Raw genomic sequence first — 21809 nt, 5'->3', positions numbered from 1 at the left:
GTTAGCTATGTTAGCAATTTATACATTTTATAGCTTAAATTAAATTATTCTTTAAGTAAATTTAACATTTGCAGTTAAATAAATAGCTACAGCTTTAAATAAAATAACTAAACGTTGCGCTTGCTGCTTAAAAACTTTTTTCTAAACAGAAGAAATTAGAACAACTTTATTTAAGCTTTTATTATTATTATAGCATTTAATATTATAAGCAGCGTATGCTAGTTTCGTTATAAATTAAATAAAATGTAGAAAATTGTACATTCGTTGATGTTGCTGTTGTTGTTGTTGTTGTTGCAGCAGCAGCTTCTGGCTCGTTCCTTGTATGCATTTGGGCTTAAAGGTTTTGCTTGCTTTTGTTTTTATGTGCCACACTGCTGCTGAGGCTACTGTTGCTGCTGCTACTGCTGTTGCTATTGCTGCTGCATTGTTTTTTTTTGCTATTGTTGTCCTTTTTGCTGTTGCTTGGTTTTGCTTTTGTCGATTCGTGCTAATTACATTGCACCTGTGCTTGACGTTTGATGTTTGCCCTGTCCGAGCAGCAAATGCACGATTGCTCGACTGTCGATTGTTGCTGCTGCTGTTGCTTGCCTGTTGTTCTGTTCCTTTCGTGCTTAGTCTCAGCGCGCGCGTTTGGGCTGGCCCCCTCCGACGGCGCTGCTGCAGCTTACCCGCGCGCTCTCGTTCCTCCGGTGAGAGTCCGGGCAGGCTCTCTAGCTTTGGTCGCGCCCCGCGTGCGGCCATTGCCTCCCTATTCCTGCGCTTTGAGCTCACGCTGCTAGACAGGGTCGCGCATCTGCCTGCCCTCGCTGCGGGTCGCGTGCGGGTGCTCGATGTCTGGTTCTCTCCGCGCTCGCGCCGCTCGCCGTGCTGGCTGCTCGTCGGCCGCCCTCCGGCTTGGCGGCTCGTCTCCGCTCGCGTATCTTCCCTCGCCTAATCTGCCATGAGCGTGCCGACTCGTCGAATGCCCCGCCCTCCGCGTCCGGTTCTCGGGTCATTATCGCGAATGTTTCTCCCGCCCGCTCTGCGCCCACCGCGTCGACGCATCTGTTTCCGCTTTCTGTTGTGCGCTCCCTTCTTGCTCTCCGCGCTTTATCTTGTTCGTGCGCTGTGTGTCGTGTTGTTCGTGATCGTTGGTGTATTCGCGCTCGGCGTCGGCTTCGGGCGTTGGTGGCGCTCATGCTCTGTGCCCGCCTCGTGTGTGTTCCCCTGTCGCCTGCGATGCTCCTCTTCTCTCTGGCGCTCTTCTCTTCGCTCGTTCTTTGGTCTGTGGTGTGTGTGGTGTATGTCTCGCGCTACTGGTCGGACACGGGGCTATGGCGACCTGGCTGCTGGGATCTTAGTTCGGAGTTCGCGCGGTCGCGAGCGGAGACTCGATTGGGTGTTATTGTGTGGCGGCGTCCTTTGGGGTGACAGAATGTTGTCTGGGTCCGCCCCGTCATCCCTCGGAGCGTCTTCGGCCATGGGCGTGTTCTGCGCTGGTGTGCATCGCCGCGCCTTAGTGGGCCGGCTCGCCGTGTGTGCCCCCGATCCGGCCGCGAGTGCTGCGCTGCCATGTGTCGCCTGTGGTTCTGTTTCGTCTGCGCGCCCGTAGGCTGCTTCGTGGCACTTTAGGTTCGGCTCCTCGGAGCCGTTTTTCTCGTCTTCACGGTCCGCGAAGTTCGCCGTGCGAGCGCTTGTGGCGTGTAGGCTCCGATTCCACGTAGTGTGCCCGCCAGAACCTTACAGGGCTTCGAGGAGACGCGCCAGGCCGCGCTCGACGCGCGCGGACAGCTGGCGCGCTTCGACCTCCTTCAGCTCGTCATGCTCGCGTTGCATCTCTCGGCTCCTCGTGCGCTCGCATCGGCCTCGTGATGCCTCGCTACCGAGCACTGTTGGGCTTGCGAGCATGGCGGATTTCGGCGTGTTCTGGTCCGTTCCTATTAGTTTTTGGTGTTTCTCAGGACCACGTGTCTGCCTCGTCGTCTCTCGCTCGCTGTTCTCTCCTCTCGGCGTCGTGCACTCAGTTGGCATGGCCGCTGCCGGCTCGTGAATAGCTTTTGCTGCTCCAGTCTGTGCTGCGCGCGGGGTGTCGGGTCGCTAGTTTAAAGTCGCTCTCTGAACTGCCCGGCGGGGTCGCCTGCCTCGGGCGCTGGCCCGGGGCGCGTTGCATCGCTCGTTGTACTGTGCGTCTAGTGTTATGCAGAAGCTCCCCGCGAGGCACGTCGTGCCGCGATTTGCGCATCTGACAGCTGTCCGCCGTTAGCCATGATACGGGCCGAGTATCTGATTACGTGCAGTGAGCGGTATGCGATCATCTCGTTCCGCTCTGTGGTCTCCGGCCATCGTGTCTCGTCATGTCTTCAGTAAAAATGGGACCGTATTTATCAGCCTCGCGTGGCGGCGTTCGTACTGCATTTGTGATTCTTGGGCCTCGGCGGGGCGTCTATCATTCGAGGCTTACGATCTACCAATCTCGAAACAGGGTTATCGTAGGTGTAATCTCGTGTGTGGCCGCGGGCCCTTGGTCTGATACCTTCTTGGGAGCATGCTCTTCTCCGTAACCCTGGTCCCTCCTCAGGCTGATCTGTGCGATTCGCGAGTGACAGCTGTAGTCTCCTAGTCGCCTCGCAGTCACCCGTGTCGCTGGCACCGGTATCATATCGATCGTCATAGCGCCTACGTTCCGCTGTAATCCGAGTGCGCATACGAGTCCGTCGTACTGCGTTGCCTTTCACGGAATCCTCGGCACTGTCGTGTTCGCTCGTCTTGTTTATGTGAGTCGCTCTTGCGCATGGTTTTGAAGGTTGTAGCCCATGGTGCCTGGTCCGAGTCTGTCTGCATCGCGATCGCGAGGCCTGCGGTTCCCGCTTTTCTCGGTGTCAAAGTTGTAGAAGAATCTTGTTATTAAATATTTTCACTAGAAATAAATAAAGTTAATGCAGCTCTTAAGATCTAAATCGATAACAGACATTGCTGCGTCAGGCAAAGTGCTATAAGTTTGTTATTGAATAGCCGCGCGATACTAAAAATTAATTTACGCACCATTCAATGCTGCTTTAATTTGTGTTCGGACTTAACTACACTAATAGCGTAAATACAGGTTTATTTGAACATAATAAAACTTGCAATTAACTTTAATTTTTATTTTGACTATGGCTTCCGCGGTTAGCGTAGCTTGAAATTGCTACGCAACGGCTGCACTATTCACTTTCTTCATTAGCTGCTTTTGTACTTGCATTGATAATTGTGACAATTGTCGCTGGCGTATATCCCTCGACATAAAAAAAAGTAACAAAAGACAACAGGAAGCAGTATATAGGATAAAGGATATAGGACACTGGTCACACGTGTGCAGCACTCAATGCCTTTTGTGGCTGCTTGACTTGGAGTTGGATTTGCTTAGGTTTCACTTGACGGCAGTTGTCGCTGCTTCCGCTTGCGTTGCTGCTGCTGCTGCTGCTGTTTGTTGTTGCTGCTGTTGTTGTTTTTGTTGGTTTTTTATAGCCAGTGCTGGCTGGGCCTTTATGCGCCCGCATATTAAACAATTATTGCCAAATGGCAAACGACAGCTGCGTTGTGTCGCCGGCGGCAATGTCGTTAGTGTGGGCCTGCAAAACCGAAGGCCTATGCGCTGGCCACGTTTTTTAGCCAAGCAGCAGCAGCAGCAACAGCAACAGTACATGGCACAGAAGTGTTATAGAGATTGCGAGTGGGTGGCTGGGTGGTTGGGTGGGCTGGACCTGCACTTACTATGGCTCAGTGGCTGGAAGTTTTTTTTTTCGCGTTTCAGCGTCTGCTGCAATTTATGTGTATAAATGACAAAAGTACCGTTATTTATGGCCAGCAACCGCAACGCAATTTGGCAACACTTGTTGGCCAATTGGCAAAAATGTGAAACGAGCTACATCCTGCCAGCTAACAAAACAGCAAAAAAAAAAACGAAACAAAATTCATATATTTATATATGTCAGTATGTAAATGTGTGTGTGTAACAATCATGCATGCGCTGATATATATCTATATATATATAGATGTAGATAAGCTTGTACTGTTCAGTAAGAACATTGTCTATGCTGTAATGCACTCAAGTATAAAATAAATTGTAGCCAGTGTGGCAAGCAAACCGAATTATGTATACACATAAGCTGAAGTTTAAGCAGAACACTGAAAGAAAATTATGACAAGCAAGGATTTAAAATTAATTGAAAAAAGTAAAAGAGCATAGAAGTGTTGAAAACTTATTTATTTATAATAAAGAACTGCAAGCTAATCAGCTTAAATTTATTTGAATAACTTTCAGTTTAAATTTATGTATTAAATGTAAATTGCATTTAAAGCTTGATTGACGTTCAAACGCTAAAATTTTTAAGGCTTCTTTTTCTTTTGTTGCATTATTTATTGTATTTTGATATTTTATAGGTATTTATTTTATAATATTCAAATAGTTTTATGAGTTGCCAGTAGCCAGAGCCTGCTACAGAATTTGTAATTGAACTTGTAACTATAATAACTTTAACTTTTTAAAAATACTAATAAGAAGCAAACATTTCTAGCTAACGCACTTTTTTTTTTTAATTTAACATATATACATTTATTAACGTTGATCAACCAACTTAATGGCTATAAAGCGTTGCTTGCAATTAAGAACTGGATAACATGAACAATTATTTACAATTTAAGGACTCGAGTAGTGTGTCCATCAATTCATCCATCAATCAAATGAACTTGGATTCCGGTAGACGACAGACAATCTCGTTGTCTCCTTTATAGCGATCATAAGTTGTTGTCCATGATGTGAGGGATTCAAAATGTATAAATATAGTGTTACTTTTATAATTGGCTTTAACTTGTAGATGGTAAATTAATCGCTTTCGTTTCAAATTGGTTTATTTTGATAGCAATATAGTCAATAATTCAGATTCAAATTAGATATATTTTCAATTTTGAGAGATGAGGCATTTAGTTAATGGATATTAGTTAAAGAATTGAAAACAAATAATAAATTTAAAAGAATTTAAAGTATGAGAAGTGTTTAGCTTTTACTAAATATTATAATAAATATATTTTTGTAATAATTTTACTCTATCGTCAACGGTTCATAGTTCTAATAAATATAATAATAAAATCTTTAGAATGAATCTTGAGCTAAGCTCGACTCTAACCTATGTTATATTTATGCCAAATTAATTCACTATAAGTTTGTTAATTGTATGTAATTGATAAAATAGTTTCACACTTGATTGCATTTGATTATTTGCTCCTCATTGCTAATAGTGCTTAGCTTAACGTTTTTTCAAAACCAAATATGCCGGCACTTTAAGCGAAAGAATATCAATGGCCAGCTGTGTGTTCCAAGTATTTGTTGCCAAGCAATTTTTTGTGCCATGCTTGGCAAAATTTGAATTTTTATTGCTGATCGATGCGCGCACGATGACACCATTGACACGCCCACACACAGCCCAGAGAGTGCTCTCGGCCACGCCTTCGGTGGCAAATTATGCGTATTAAGGTCGTTGTAGCTGTATCCGCATCCTGCCGCTTGTTGCTGTCATAAATTTTGGCAAGCAAGCGAGGCACTCACTCAGTTTATTGCTGTCTCGCTTGCACAGTGTGTAAATGTGCCAATGTGGCAAGCAGCAATGTGTGGCACGAGGCTGAGGCACGCGGCAGAGGCACACAAAGTGGCAATATTGACCCTTCTGGTTTTGTTCTCGCGCCTTTTATTATGCTAATATTTTTTTAGAGGCATTCCAAAGATTTATTGAAATTACTGCGACGCACCAATACAAGCAAACACACGCACAGTTAAAGTTTTAGTATGCGTATGTGACACGCGGCGTATGCGCAACAATTAAAATGTCATTTTATGTGCAGCTTGTTGCATGCTGCGCTTTTTGCCAATTATAACAACTAATTGGGCTGCAAAAACTAAATGTGTTCACACAGCTGTGGACCACAACAAAAAAGCTAGAAGAACAACAAGAGCAAGCAAACTGTCATTTTGACAGCCATCAATTTAGTTTGCAACAAAATTTAATTTGCTGCAGCCTAAATAAAAAGCATTGAAACGGCAACAATAAAAAAACAACAGAACAGCAACAGCATAGCCAAGGCATAAATGATCCTCTAGAATTGAAGTTTTATACATTTAATTGTTTAAACAATTGCCTGCGTCCCCCTCTTACATTACCGAAAGTCTGCGTCGCTTTGGCTCTGGCTGCACTCGCTGCAGCAACGCGCGATGCTGCTCCAGCAAATTCTGCATCCAGTCGGGCTCATTAGCCTGTGTCAACTGCAGCGGCAGCTCGTCCACCTGCCTGACCTGCTGACAAGCCGCTGCCCCTCTCCGTCTTGAGTTCGGCCCATCCGAGCGTATGGTGCGTGATCTGGAGCGACGCTCGCATCTTAGCTGTTCATACTCTGAGCTGAAGAACTCGTCATCGTCGCTAAGTTCGTAATCCATGCTCAGTGTCTTCAATCTGGCAATCAAAATATTAAGCTCTGTTGTTTTTTTTTTATATATTGGACTTACCTTGTGTATAAAATTTACTGAAATGCTGCCAGCTGCTGTGTCTTGGCTTTAAAAACTAAAAATTTTGTACGCATAGCCAACTAGACCAAAATATTTTATTAAAAATCTGTAGTCTGCCTGTGTTGAACAATTTGTTTAATAAGCTTACATTATATAATTCTCTTTATACGCATATATAAAAATTATTTTTCCTAATTTGCACAGATAGTTAAACTTGTAAGATTAATTGCCATGGTTATTCTTCAAAAATTCTTTTTAAATTTTAGCATAAATCAAATATATATCCCAATTAAAACTAAGACTATTGCATATGCATTGAATTATATAGCAGACTTTGAAAAAGTTTATTAGGCAAATTAACATTAAATTTAGAGGCAGGCAGCAGTTTTTATTAATTATAATATTACAGAATTTTTATTAACATTTTAAGCACTTAAATTTGCCTTTTGCGCTTAGAATTTTATCAAACTTGTGATGCTGAATGCGAATCATTATTCATTTGCTTAGATATCTATGTTTCGATTAATTAATATTTTATTAATTAAGCCACAATTGTTGCCACTTAAATATGTGAAAACTTAACCAACAGCCTGAGCTTGGAAGTAAATTTATATTGCAGCTGTTTTTTTGCTTGAATTTATAGTTGAGTTGTCTTGATCGCAAGAAAAAGTTGAAAATAATAAACAATTAGAGCACTGACATTACTAAACAGACTTATCAACTTATAAAATGTGTTATATATTATAATAAGTTAATATATATTAATGGCAGCTTGCAGCTTCAGAACTTGTTTAATATTTCTACTGCACTTTTAATTAAAAGGCCTCAAACTTAAATATTTTGCAACACTAAAGTATTTCTATCTAAAGTTGTCATTTCTGCAACGCTTTTTTCTATAGAACTCGTTGTAATTGCTCTTTAATTAAAGCTCAGTTTGAAACGCCTTAAGGCAGGCTACAAAAACTGCAGCTGGCACGCCTACGCACAGGCCCAAACTTCAACAAAAAAAATGGACGCTACACCTGCGGGCTACTTGAGGCTCGCGCGCGCATTTGTTATGATTTTACAACAATATTATTTTTCCATCAACAGCATCAGCAAAAATCAATCAAATTCAATTAAAATGCAGCGCGCAAAGCCGAAAGCGCAAAAAAATTGGTAAATTAACAAAACAGCAAACAAACAAAAAGAAATTGCAGCAAAGGCAGCGGCAATGCAATTATGCAAATTTAAGCGGCAGCAACAAAAAATAATAAACATGGCCATGGCTAGTTACATAAATTAAAATGTCGTATTAAAAATTATAATGAAAATTGGATTGTTTGAAAATAAATTAACATGGCTCGGCCCCAATCAATCAATTATGAGGCGGCGTGCAAGCAAAGTGTGGGCGTGGCCGCTGTTATGCAACACACTGAGGCAAAAAGAATTTATATATTCTATATATGCAACATTTGTGTTTTATATTTCATTGTCTATGTTTATGCATGTGTTTGTATAATTTATATACAAGCATGTATGTGTATGTGTGTTACATTTACACAAGTGCAAAAATTCCCAAAACACAAATCCTAAAAAAACATTTGTTACTTTTTGTGCTAAAGCGTTTCCATAGCATGCGGCGGGGCATGCAACGTGTGGAACGTTCTAGGGTTCGGCCACAACAACAGGCCAACAGAGTCAAGCTGTATGTGTGTGTGTGTGTGTTGTTGTTGTAGCTGTGTTGACATAAGCGTAGCTGGACCGAAATAAATGCACGGCCACAGATGAGGATGGAGCGGGGTTGGGGGCGTGGCTGGTCCTTAAATGGTTTAAAATGCGGTGCGTGCTGTTTGGCTAAAAGAAAAGTTTAGCAACAGCATTGAAGAGTCAAGTTTTCATTTTTAGCACAAATATTGAAAAGCATTAAGGCTTGTCGCATAATAAATGTTTGGCTTGCATAATAAATTGCTAACAAAATATCGAATTGTTATTGAAGACTTCAGTGTGCTACTAATATAAAAATTGTAACTACAATTTCAAAAGAGAAAAGTTAGAGTGTGCTTTTACTCTTTGTTTAGTTTATAAATGAAAAAAAAATTCATAGAAAATTTTAGAGAGCTGGAGATAATCAAATAATTTGCAAAATAATTTATTGCTGCAACTTACAGTTGGCAATGAGAATAAGCAACATATTGAAATTCTTTTTACAAAATTCAATTGGCATATATGCATATGTTATCTTACTATTTATATTGATTTTATCGATCAGCTCTACGAAAATTTAATTGGAGTTTATGTATATGTCAACTAAATATTTATATTGATTTTATCGATCAGCTTTTAGCATATTTATATCAACACATTTATTTATGTGAGCTTTAGCCTCTAGGTATGTTCATTGATAAGGAATTTCTTTATAGCTATTGCCCTTTAATACTAGTGAGAGCTGCTTAGCTGATACAGCAAATAAAAAGTCAATAGGCTTTAATTTTTTGATTTCTCATTTATTAATTCGAAGCCTCAAATAAATTATTTAATACAGCCATTAATGCAGGCTATAATTAAAAATTATTTAGAACATAAAGACCATAAAGAAAAAATCATATGAATCCAATGGATTATACAAACTTCAAAATGAACTTTAGTGCCTGTAATAAATTTCTATTTTAGTCTAAACAGTAAACCAAAGAATTAAACATAAATTTCAAAAGAAATGCATATAAATCTTTTGCTCTTTGAATTTTCATTCAAGTATAAATAATATTTATTATTTAGCATATTTACAAGAAATATGTCACACTGTGCAATTGGACTTTGCTAACCCAAAAAGTGTTTAGTTCGTATTATTTGCAATGTTATTTGGTTTGTTGTTCAGTCCCTCCTGTTTTGGTTTTAACTCAGTCTGTCTGTCTGTCTGTCTGACTGTTTGCATTGTTAGTTTGTTGTTATTTGAGTGTAAAACATTTTATAACTGCTCATGCTCGTAAATTTGCGATTATTTTGTGGCACCGGTATAAATATAAATATATATTTATAAATATCACACATATGTTTGCATGGCATAAGCTGTTGGCTGTAAATTGAATTAATGCGAGACTTGGCCGCTTGATTGGCAATAAGTTTAAAGCGAAACAGCAAGGAGAGCACTTGAAATTCAAAGGCTGCTGCTGCTGCCTTTCAACTTGAAAGTAATTAGAAAGTAAAATGACTACAAATTGTTTGAAATACTCGACGCGGCCTATGGCGTTGCACATTGATTGATTTCCCAGTAAAATAGCCTACCCCCTCCCCCCTCTCAGCCATCGCTGTCGAGTGGCACTAGAGTGTAGACAAAGTGCGATTAAAAATAAACTAGGCAAAGTTGAATGCATTTTGAGTTTTTGAAATGAAAGCCAAATGAAAATAACAAAAACACATGTAGCAAAGCGCTCCTAATGACTGCGGTGACACTTTTGTGGAAGTATACACACACACACACATGCATATACACACACACACACACACACTCAAGTTACACAGACTGTTGCATACCTGTGCATTTGGTTTGCTGTTAAAATTAGAACGCGTAACGCACTCTGCAGTTGACAGAGTGAAAATTTGTGAACTTACGCAGGAAAAAGACGACGGGATGCCAGTCAGACCGCCCGCCCGCCCATCCGTTGTATCAGCTGCAAACATACAGCTTAGATACACAACCGCAGATACAGATACAGATACATTCACATCTACAGCTGCATTTGGTTATTCAAAAATAGCGCTCGCTTCTTTTATTTGTTGTTTTGGCATTTGGCCTGTCGTGCTCGACTGATTGAAGCTGCCATAATAAACAAGCAACAAATCAAACAATTGCACAGAGTTCAGACATAGGAGACTCCGACTCGCTGTTATAAAGATATTATAAGCAAATCCTATATTATGTTTCAATCATGTAATGACAAACAAGTTGAATTCGTAATAAAGTCAGTGCAAGTTTACAGCAAAATAAATGAAAATTAAAGCAGCAGACATGCGATATGTGCTCAGGCTTAATAGTCTTAATATATAATATATAAATATATTAAATAGATTGTGCAGTTATTTATAATTAGTTATTTTGCTAACTAGTGCAGCCAATCAATTGCAATTACAACAATTAAAACGATGTAAAATTAAATGACTAAGCATTTTAACTTGAATATTTATAATAAATAAATATATTAAATAGTTTATGCTATTAAAATTAAACAACTAAACAATTAACTGCTGCACCAGTTGTTCAAAATTAAATTACATAATTCTGTAATAATGAGTTTTTTATATAAACTTTATTCAGCAAAGTTTCTTAAAATACTTCTAGCTACAAGTTTGCTGAATATATTTTATACTAAATGATTTTGCGCATATTTTTGAGTTGTCTTGTTCTTAAACTTGTTGAAAACTGCTTCAAAAATTAAACTATATTCTATATATATTTCTATTAAAAACTAACAACAGACAAATAAAGTTACGCAGCTTTGCATTTGAAAATTCAAACAAAAAGTTTAACTGAGTTGCACTGCTTAAAGCTATAAAATTGTAATTTTAATCACACTAAATAAATTTATACTAAAATGCATATTTATTTAATGTCAACTGTCAACAGTCGGTAAAAGAAAATGATTATGAATGAATAAAATTTTTAATATTTTTTTCTTATTTATTATTTATTTTTTGCTTATTTAAAATGTTTACTTGCAAAACTAGCGCACTTTTTCTTTAAGAAATGTTATTAAATGCTCCACAGTGCGCTTACACGTACCAGCGACAATTCATGCGTATGCTTGTGTGCGTGCGTGTGTGTGTCTCACAGATCTTGCGTCTCGCTCTAGTGCTATATACAAATACAAACACTCGCCAAGAACCAACAACGCAGTCGACGCCGCTCAACGTCAGCTGCGCTGCTTATTGGAGCTGGGTTGGGCCCGCTTGCACTGCAGCGACGCCGCAGTCAGCGTCGCAGTTAGCAGCGAGTCGTCTCGGTATCTCTGAGGCGGTCGTCAAAGTCGCTGGCTGCGATCAGTTGAGTTTTGTGCGTTGTGCGGTGAAGTGTGCTGCGGCCCCCAAAAAAAGAAAAGAAAGAAAAGCAAAAGCAGAGCCACACAGAGCAAGCTAAAAGCTAAAGGAGCGCGCAAAGAAAAAAGAGAGATAGGCAGCAGATCTTGCGGTTCAGTTACAGTTTTAGTTAAGCAGCGATTGCCGGCAACGCCTGCAAGAGAGAGAGAGAGAGAGCGAATCCCACGCATTAAGAATTTCTGAGTGTCCCGACAGCAAAGTCAATAAATCAAAATGAGAGAAATTGTGCATCTGCAGGCTGGACAGTGTGGCAACCAGATTGGCGCTAAGGTAAGAGCTTAACAATAAATAATCATAATCATGCGCTCTCGCTCGCACGCACTTGCCAAAAACCTTTTGCGCTAATTTATGCAAAATGACCGAAAGCGTTTTTCAATGAGTTTCCAAATTGAACGTCGACGCCTTTTAAAGTGCAGCGCAGCAATTAAAGCGAAAAGAAAATTAAACAACTTCAACGTCAAAATAAATAACGAGCAATAACAAAAAAAATAAGCTAAATTTTTTATATAAATGAGTTATGCGCTGCGAATGAAAAAATGAAATCCGCTAGGGCCTATGAGGCACACAATATGCCCTTTTTGTAATAAATGAGGCATGTTGCAACTGCCAAATGCGCTGCTTGCCCCACTTGCCCATTATCACTGCAACTGCGGTTGCAATCTCTACGCGCTGCTGGTCACTTCAGCCGACCACAAGCAACAAAGAGAGGGAACAGCAAAATTAAAAGCAACAAACAAAAGAATTTCATATAAAATATTTGAGTAACAATTGAATTCTTAAGCTTGAGTCTGCAGCAATAATTAAACTTTAATTAAGCGCATAGCATTTTAATTAACAGACTGCAGCAAATTGTATACTTTGACTTAATTAGTTATTATTTTTAAGCATTTCTAGCAAGTGGCATTTAAAACTAAACATAAAACCAAACAGCTGCGCATACAAATTGCAAATCAAATTACAGAAATGCACTGCGCCTGGTTAGACTCTGTACAAAAAAGCAAACAGGCTTATGCTTTAGTCAAATGCAATTTGTAAAAACAGTCGTCGCAGATGCTTTATAATATATTTTCTTGATTTTTAATGATATAATTAATTAATTTTTCGTGCGCAAATCATTTAAGCTCAAGCGAAAAAACTTCTCTGTAATCAAAAGTTAACTTTTGATATATTCACGTTTCATTTATTTATATAGAACTTATATGTGAAGATTTTTTATTTGAATGATTTTTAAGCATTTAAAAGAATTATAATATAAGAATTATTTTTGAATTTTTTTTAAATAAATATAAATTTAATTTTGACTTAAATGAAAATAATTATTGCAAAAGAATTATTTCTGCTTTCTTTTGATAAATCAATTGTCAGCTGTACAGCGTCTTATGCTGTCGTTGCAGCCCAACGTTCAAGCGCCCTAAAAAGGCAGTTAACTGTTATTTTTGTTAACTAGTGCAGCTAATCAATTGCAATTACAACAATTAAAACGATGTAATAATCAATTAAGTGCCCTAAGCAATTAATCGCTTTGTATGTGGCAAGCCAATCAAGTTAATCAATATAACCGAGTGCGTGTGGCATGCCACAGCAAATAAGTTGAACAGTATTTTTTGTATTTTTGTGCGTTGCATTTTTGGCAATAAGTAAACCAGTTTTTGGCAACCAGCGACTTGTGTGGCAGCAGCAGGACGGGAAATCAATGTCAATGAGATTGTTGGTTGGGCCCGAAAGTGTGTCACGTTGCAACAAATGCTGATAAAAGGCAATCAAGCGTTGATTTAACTACACAGACACACACACACACACATGCACACAATTAAAAGCAAACAAAGCAAAGCGCAAAAAAAAGTAATTCTAAGCGAAAAACGCAAAAAAAAAAGAATAAACAGATAAACAAGCATTAATTTATATATAGTAGAAGTATATATGAACAATTCCATGACTCAATTGAAGTACGCTGGGAAATAGAGAGGCAGGTGAAGCAGCGTGCGGAGAGAGGAGGGGAGCGGAGCGTTGTGGACAATTTAGCGCTAACGCTGTGAATTTCTTAGAATTTTTTGGGCATAGTTATGTCTTAATGGAGCAGTTACGTATATATAGTTGGCTATATATACGCGTTTGCATATGTGAGATACGTCGTCTGTTTATCTTGGTCGACTTGGTAATTTGAGTGTACCGTTGGTTTCACATTACACACACACACAATCCCCTAAGATGTTTGCTGACCAGCTGGACACTAAATCTAAATTTTGTATTTGCTTAAACCGCACAAGTGCAGCAAGGAAATGACTCAGCGAGGATAGGGGCTTGCATTTTAAAATACGCAGCCACAGCCCACAAATTATAAATTCATATTTCTATATAGCACTCAGTCTTTATATATATTATATATGTAGATACGTTGGCGCGCGAGTCAACAAACTTGCAGGCAAAGATTTATTATCGGCCAACGACGACCCAAAAAGAGCAACAACAAGTCAAAGCAATCAGCAAACAGACAGCGCCGACTGAGCGAAAGATTGAAGCTGCTTTGATGCACAATTGCTTGCCACAGCAAGTTGCAAGCAGCATGTGAAAAATTTTCAGCTGCTTTTTTTTCGTTTTGCATATTTTTCAAGGGCTGCCGGAAAAGCAGCCAGCAAAGCCAGTCAGGCGATCTTACATTCTCTCTCTCTCTCTCTCTTTCTCTCTCTCTGTCTCTGTTTGCTAGACAGCGCCTACAGGCGGTCTGCAGTGCTTTAGACTGGCTTCAAAGTTCATGCCCGAGTGATTCTCGAGTGGCACAGACACACTCAGAGCCAGAGCCAGAGCCAGTGCCAAGCGTTTTTTTATATTTGCAACAGGCCCCAGACATGCAACTTCAACTTAATGAGCGCAGCTGATCGTCAAGGCGTTGGGGGGCTCGGGGTGTGGGCGTGGCACGAGACATGCAGTGGGCTAAACAGCAGCATTTACAACTAATTGGCAGTATAAAGTTTTTCTTTTGTTTTCCACTTGCCCAGACAGCAATAAATTAAAGACGCAGCAAAAAAAAATAACCGAAAAAACAAGATCAGTCTGTAACTGTAATTAAAACTTAATTAAATATAAAGCAAGCAATAAAATTCGTTGCTTTTTTAGCTTATAAAATTCAAAGCGAGATAATTCTAAGCAGCAGCAAAATGAAAATGTTGATAAATTTGATTAGTCAGCAAATGAAAATTTTAATGATTCATGCAGTAAAATTTCTATGAATTATTTTTACATTTATTTGGTTAAGTTTTAATGCTTTTATGCAACAAATTTTATTTTGTTTATTAAAGTATTTGAAACAGTATTTAAAAGTCTTCTATATTAATCTAAAAAATTATATAAATTCTTTGAAAAATATGTATGAATTTTAAACAACTTTTTTTTACTGAGAAAATTGTTGTTCAAATTTTCATATTAATATTAAAACTATTAATAAACTTATTATATAAATTTTATATAATTTATTTTATGTTATATAATTTTATATTTTATTTATTAACCGAATTTTTTAGTTCTGTGTAGCACAATTTATTTAAACGGCTAATATAATATTTAAGAAAAATATATTTATAATTTTAAGTCAACAGCTCTTTAGTAAATTTCCCATTGAACTTAAAAATTTAGCGCTCGCTGCTTATTAAAAATAATTAAACTTAATGTGTTAATCTAAATTCATTAAACAAAATACAAAATCATGACGCTGAAAATTGTTCGAGACTCGTTGGGGCATATCAAATATCGCTTAGAGCTGCAGCCGCAGCCTCAGCCTCAGCCTCAGCCTCTCTCATCATTAATCAAACAGTGCATTGTGCTTGGTGCTTTGATTTCTTGGCATTTCCGTTTTCCATTTTGGGGGCATTCTTTTCTTTCACCGGATCGTGTGGCCGATAAGTCAGTTGCATGACGCAGCTCGAAAACCAATTTTAACAGCTGCACTTGTCTAAGCTGCTGCCCCTTGGGCAACGCCCCACTCCACACTCCGCCCAGCCAATCACTGCGAAGAAAGAAAAGCAATTTCCCGCAACAATCAAGCAGCACATCATCAAAAGGAAAGATCCGAAGAGAGAAAAAAAGGAGTGAGAGAGAAGCGATCGTGGCATGAAAAATTAGTTAAATGTAAAAGTAAAGCGAACACGAGATCGTTGCTCAAGAAAAGCTCAAAGAAGCAGCAGCCGAGCGGAGAGCGGAGGCAGTAATAAGTACAAGACATGAAAAACGACTTTTCACTTCAACAGTTTTGTGTGCTAATTTAGTTTGGTTAAAGCCCCCCAACCCCACCCCTTTGCAGTAGTTTGTTGTTACTGCTTGCCCCATAGCCATGTTGCATGCTTTTGTTTGTTTGTTTAGTGCGCGTCCGGCGCTGTATTGTTGCAGCTTCATAATTGCAGCAGGGGCTACACTCCAATTAAATTTGATGATCGCGCGCCGCCGTTTGCTGTAGCTAAACTTTCCAAATAAACAAAAGTCAGAGAGAGAGACTGAGACTGAGACTGAGCCTCAGCCTCAGAAGAATGTGCAACTGCCGCCTAGGACTGTCAAGTTCAAGTGGCAGACAGTTGAGAGCTGCCTGCGCATTGATTTGGAAACAAAAAGGGCATACGTTGCATGCCACTTAAGGCGTTAACATTTTTATTATTTCCTCGCTTCGCCAGTCGAGTCGCTGCGTTATTTTTGGTTGTCTGGTATGCCAAAGATGTTGTAGCCAAGCCAAACGCTTGCCGCTTGTTGCGCTTGAATGAAGCAACAGATACAGATACAAATGCCTTGGCGGCCTGTTAATGAACAAGCGAAGTGCGTGGCCATTTTTGGTGGCAGTCGAAACCATTCGCTTCCGCTATAAACGCTAAGCCAGCACCCATATCGATACTAATGTCTAGTTAACATTAGTCCATATTAGTTTTGAAACTAATGCAATAAATTTGAACTGCAAGAGGCTTGGCCTAACGAACTATTGTTGCCTAATAATGTTGTCGCTGTCTAGAACTGGCGTCTGCTGTTTTAATTTAGTGTCGCTGGGTCGTTGACTCGATGACTCAGCAGTGCACACGAGGCAACGTGCAACGTGAGGCAACTTGCGCTATTTTTAACACTTTCGCCGCACCCCAGGAGCGCAGCAACTGTCAGCAGCGCCTGAAGACTCAACTTGGAAATGTCCCATGCCGCGCTGCATTTATATATATATATATATATAATCTTATGCCTATATATAACTATATTCGACTGCTTGCTTAGCTGTGCATTTTTCATTTTGATACTTTAAATTTAGCACTAAATCAGGGCATGTTGCAGTTAGTCCAACTGACGTCTAAACTCAACATAAATTTTGCGCCCTCAACAGCCTACAATGTGTCTCACTTTTGAGGCCCAAACAGTCCACTACAGTAAGCACTCTATAGCAGCAACCTGGCTGTAGTTATTGCTGCAAAAGAATTTTATAGCAGCTTCAGTTCCAATTGGAATTTTAATTAGCTTTTAGTCTTGTCTTAAGGCTATGCATAAAATCTATTAAGTATGAATGAAATACCATATATATTATATATATAGCTATTGATTCTTATTGTTATAATCATAACACTGCATATATTTTTATATATGCTTACTTTTATATTAATTAAATCATTTATTTTCTGCTCAAATCTTTGCTGTTTATTTAACAAATTTTAGCGCCGCTTGCTTAGCAATTTTTCTGTTGTGTTGCTGTTGCTTGTAGCGCCTGCTTACTGTACACACATTTCTTTCGCTCTTAGTGCCAACTAAAAAATATACAAAAATATTTTTTGTTTATGGCGCTGCGGCTGCGCCTTGTCTCTTGTTTTCACATTGACACTAAGAATTTTCTAATAACGTTGCTTTTTTTATATTTCTGCTGTTGCGGCTGGCCATGTGTCAAGTCAGCAAAAGTGGGTGGGCTGAACTCTGACATGGCTGGGTGGGCACACTAATTCAGTTTGACAAATGTCTGTCAGCCCAAAACTAACAGCGCAGGCGACCCTAAAACAGATTGACAGATGGACTAGAGTTTTTTTTTTTTTTATTTCGTAGCTGTCAGCTGCATTGCCTTAAGTTTCGCCTTGCAGTTATAAACTTATATATAACTGAGCAGTTTTGCGTTTCCAAATATACAAAAATAATCATTTGGGCGCACACGCACACACATGTAAATGTTAGATGTTCACACAGTTCTCCCATTTTGGTCATAAAAATAGTCTCGGGTGGAGTTCAACTTTCCCTGCGCGGGTTGTCAACTTGGCAGCGGAGTCATAAAAATAGATGCAGTAGCCATAATCACATTTTTTATGAGTACCTCGCACACTTATGTACATAAAAAAAGATAAAACCAAAAAACAAGACAAGCGTCATTATAATTAAATGCACATAAACTCACAGCTAACAGCAATTAGAAATTTTTAGCTGGAAAAGTAAAACGACAAAATTAAAAATAAAATCAGCTCACTTGACAACTTGTCGAATTGCAATCGATATGGCCTGGAGCATAGAAAACTTTTTTTTTAACATAAATATTTAACATTAATTGTGTAAAAATGTAATTTGAGCCAATGTAAATATTTTTATGTAATATTAAGCAATTATTTTAATAATAACAAACATTGCAAAAATATACAAATTTATTTTATTGGGTTACATAATTCATATTGTAAATAGCTTTAGTAATATTTCTATAGCAATATTAAATTCCACAATAAAAAACTTTTAAATATTACTTTATGAAAAAAAATATTTCTACTGAATTAAAGAATTGCAATCGATATTACCAAAGAGCATAGAAAATTAGTTGGCAATAATTGTATAAAAATGTTTATAAATCCAACGGAAATATTTTGATGTTACATCATTGAAAAAATATGCAAAATCTGTTTTATTTATTTATTATATTAAATAAATTATTGCTTAAATAAAAATAACTATTTATATATAACAAATATTACTAAAAAATATTTTCTATTAAAAACAATTATTGTAGTAATTTTCATTTTGAATCTTTGCATTAAAGACAAAAATATAGTTTTAGCCTTGCAAAATATTAAGCATAACTTTATAAATATTTATATTATTGCATGTCTACTTATGATTTATTATATTAACTTGCTTTTGCTTACTCTGTTGCAGTTCTGGGAGATTATTTCGGAAGAGCATGGCATTGACAGCAATGGCATCTATGTGGGCGACAGCGATCTGCAGCTGGAACGTGTCAGCGTCTACTACAACGAGGCATCCGGTGAGTCCAACTCAGCTCTTTGTTTCGACTGCCACACGTGACTCATGCTCTTTCTTTCTTTAGCGGTGACGCGTTCCTCGGGTGGCAAGTATGTGCCACGTGCCATTTTGTTGGATCTGGAGCCAGGCACTATGGAGTCGGTGCGTTCGGGGCCATATGGCCAGCTCTTCCGCCCGGATAACTTTGTGTTTGGCCAATCGGGCGCTGGCAACAACTGGGCCAAGGGTCACTATACAGAGGGTGCGGAGCTGGTGGACAATGTGCTCGATGTGGTGCGCAAGGAGTGCGAGAACTGCGATTGCCTGCAGGTAAAATATAAAAAAAATATATATAAATAAAAAGTATTAAAACTGAAATTTGCATCTCTAAGTTAATTGATTAAATTACTAATTATTCTATGAATTCTGTAGATTCATTGCTGCCAAATTTAAGTTTTGCTTAGCGTTTAAATTGATGCTAATTCATTGGCATAAGCATTACTTTTAGTAGAGCAGCTGCAAAAGATAAAGTTTAATGCTATTAAATCTCACAGACTAAACGACTAATTGAATTCATTATTTTGTTAGATTAAAGATTCATCCATATGTATCTAAAGATCTTCTACTTTGTTCTCAATTAAAATTTAAATTGCTTGCATTTAAATATTAACAAATTATATTCAAATGCAAGCGATTTTGATTTGAATTGAGTACAAAGTAGCAGATCTTTATATACTTAATATTCAAATAATATACAAAATTAGAAAGCACTAAGCTTACCTATATTAGTGCTATTTAATCACTTTTTAAAATATTTCTAAAACTTCATCTCGTCTCTTTGTTTCCAGGGCTTTCAATTGACGCACTCGCTGGGCGGCGGCACAGGCTCTGGCATGGGCACGCTGCTCATCTCGAAGATACGCGAAGAGTATCCGGATCGCATAATGAACACCTATTCGGTGGTGCCATCGCCCAAGGTCTCCGATACGGTGGTGGAGCCCTACAATGCGACGCTCTCCATTCATCAGCTGGTGGAGAATACAGACGAAACCTATTGCATTGACAATGAGGCGTTGTATGACATTTGCTTCCGCACACTGAAGGTGTCGAATCCCAGCTATGGCGACTTGAATCATTTGGTGTCGCTGACCATGTCCGGCGTCACCACCTGCCTGCGTTTCCCGGGCCAGCTGAATGCGGATCTGCGCAAACTGGCGGTCAATATGGTTCCATTCCCGCGTTTGCATTTCTTTATGCCAGGATTTGCGCCACTCACCTCGCGTGGCTCGCAGCAATATCGCGCGCTTACAGTGCCCGAGCTGACCCAACAGATGTTCGATGCGAAGAACATGATGGCCGCTTGTGATCCGCGTCATGGTCGCTATTTGACTGTCGCTGCTGTGTTCCGTGGTCGCATGTCCATGAAGGAGGTGGACGAGCAAATGCTGGCGGTGCAGAACAAGAACAGCTCGTACTTTGTCGAGTGGATACCGAACAATGTGAAGACCGCTGTGTGCGATATACCGCCCAAGGGTCTCAAGATGTCCTCCACCTTCATAGGCAACACCACGGCCATACAGGAGCTGTTCAAGCGCATCTCGGAGCAATTCTCGGCCATGTTTAGGCGCAAGGCTTTCTTGCATTGGTACACGGGCGAGGGCATGGATGAGATGGAGTTCACTGAGGCCGAGAGCAATATGAACGATTTGGTTTCGGAGTATCAGCAGTACCAGGAGGCTACGGCCGATGACGAATTCGATCCGGATGTTAACCAGGAGGAGGTCGAGGGCGATTGTATTTAATGGTGTGGCCAGAGGAATGAGGTGCGTGCGTGAGCGTCTCCTTTTAGCTCGCAGCGGTGGCCGTTTGTTTCTCGGCGGCATGCGGCATCAGCTGGGCGCCAAACACTGCAGCATACTTTAAGGCGGACGCGACAACAAACCCCACAACACACACACAGACAGTCAAACACACACATACACATACAGGAAATGTCAAGCGTAGTTTTACAACAAAAGGAAACATTATTAGCCGGCTCTGCATTCAAATTCACACACTCACTTTCACTTTCAGTCACTTGCTTTGCTTTCATCTCTTTCATTTGCTTCATTTCCAACACTTTCTCTCTCTCTCCCTCACTCACTCTCTCTCTACACGTTAGGCACGTCTATCGCATTTCTCGCAGCCATTTTTTTCTCATCTCACTCATTTGTTTGTTCGCTATCCCGGCAAATCACAACCTACTATTTAATTTAAGCAACACTTTTGATAACATTTTTTTAATATACGCGTAATTAATTATTTATATGCCACGTATTATATATTTCATATTCGAAACTCTCAAGTACTGCACAATTCTCAATACACATATTTATATATTTCAAATTGCACTGAAGACTGAAGACGAACAGGCATAAGTTTGGACTCAATGGCAATATATAGAAAAGAAACGTAAAGCGCACCCAAAGATCGAAACTCTGAATTTGCAATTGCAACAATTAATTAAAATCGAAATTTAATTCATTTGTTTGTATTCTCTATTTAATCTTAAGCACACAACATTGTTGTTTTCAAGCAGAAATATTTTATTCTCTTTACATTTACAATTACCCAAGTAATTAACGAATGCTAAACAAACAACAACAACAAAATCTGTAATAAATGCTGCAATTTACTTTTATTCAATAAAAATGCAACTTGCTAATAAAAATTAAAAATTATATAGTTTTCTTTATACATCTGTACTGTATGTTATGAGAATAAGAATTAAATTAATTTTAGTTAGACGCTGTCTACATGGAAAATTTTAATTATTGTTTATCTGATCTGCGTGCGTAATTTCAACTCTTGAAGGGAAAGAGTAAAGAAATAAAATCTAGAAAAAACTGTCTGTAAATCGCTGATTTTTTCAAAATTTGTCTGCATATGCAAAAACTTTCTAACGCGCATAATTAAATTATTAAAATAGAATTTATTCAGCTAGAGGCTTTGAACGGCACGTTGA

At 38.9% G+C, this 21809-nt stretch overlaps 1 protein-coding gene across 1 annotated transcript; it reads left to right on the top strand.

Annotated features, from left to right (window-relative positions):
• The first annotated feature begins 11524 nt into the window (after positions 1–11524).
• LOC108597238 (tubulin beta-3 chain) lies at positions 11525–21110 on the top strand. Its single transcript, XM_017983687.1, has 4 exons — positions 11525–11854; positions 18719–18827; positions 18891–19135; positions 19654–21110. Exons 1-4 carry the CDS (start codon positions 11798–11800, stop codon positions 20605–20607), a joined length of 1365 nt encoding a protein of 454 aa, XP_017839176.1. The 5' UTR covers positions 11525–11797; the 3' UTR covers positions 20608–21110.
• The last annotated feature ends 699 nt before the right edge of the window (positions 21111–21809 follow it).

The sequence above is a fragment of the Drosophila busckii genome, chromosome 2R (assembly GCF_011750605.1).
Source record: "Drosophila busckii strain San Diego stock center, stock number 13000-0081.31 chromosome 2R, ASM1175060v1, whole genome shotgun sequence".
In the NCBI taxonomy this organism is placed as follows: domain Eukaryota; kingdom Metazoa; phylum Arthropoda; class Insecta; order Diptera; family Drosophilidae; genus Drosophila; species Drosophila busckii.
This window is presented reverse-complemented; position numbering and strand designations above follow the sequence as displayed.

Coding starts and splice junctions, on each gene's coding strand:
- LOC108597238 (XM_017983687.1), top strand. CDS start 11,798: ATGAGAGAAATTGTGCATCTGCAGGCTGGACAGTGTGGCAACCAGATT. Junction 11,855..18,718: donor GCAACCAGATTGGCGCTAAG/GTAAGAGCTTAA, acceptor ACTCTGTTGCAG/TTCTGGGAGATTATTTCGGA. Junction 18,828..18,890: donor CTACTACAACGAGGCATCCG/GTGAGTCCAACT, acceptor TTCTTTCTTTAG/CGGTGACGCGTTCCTCGGGT.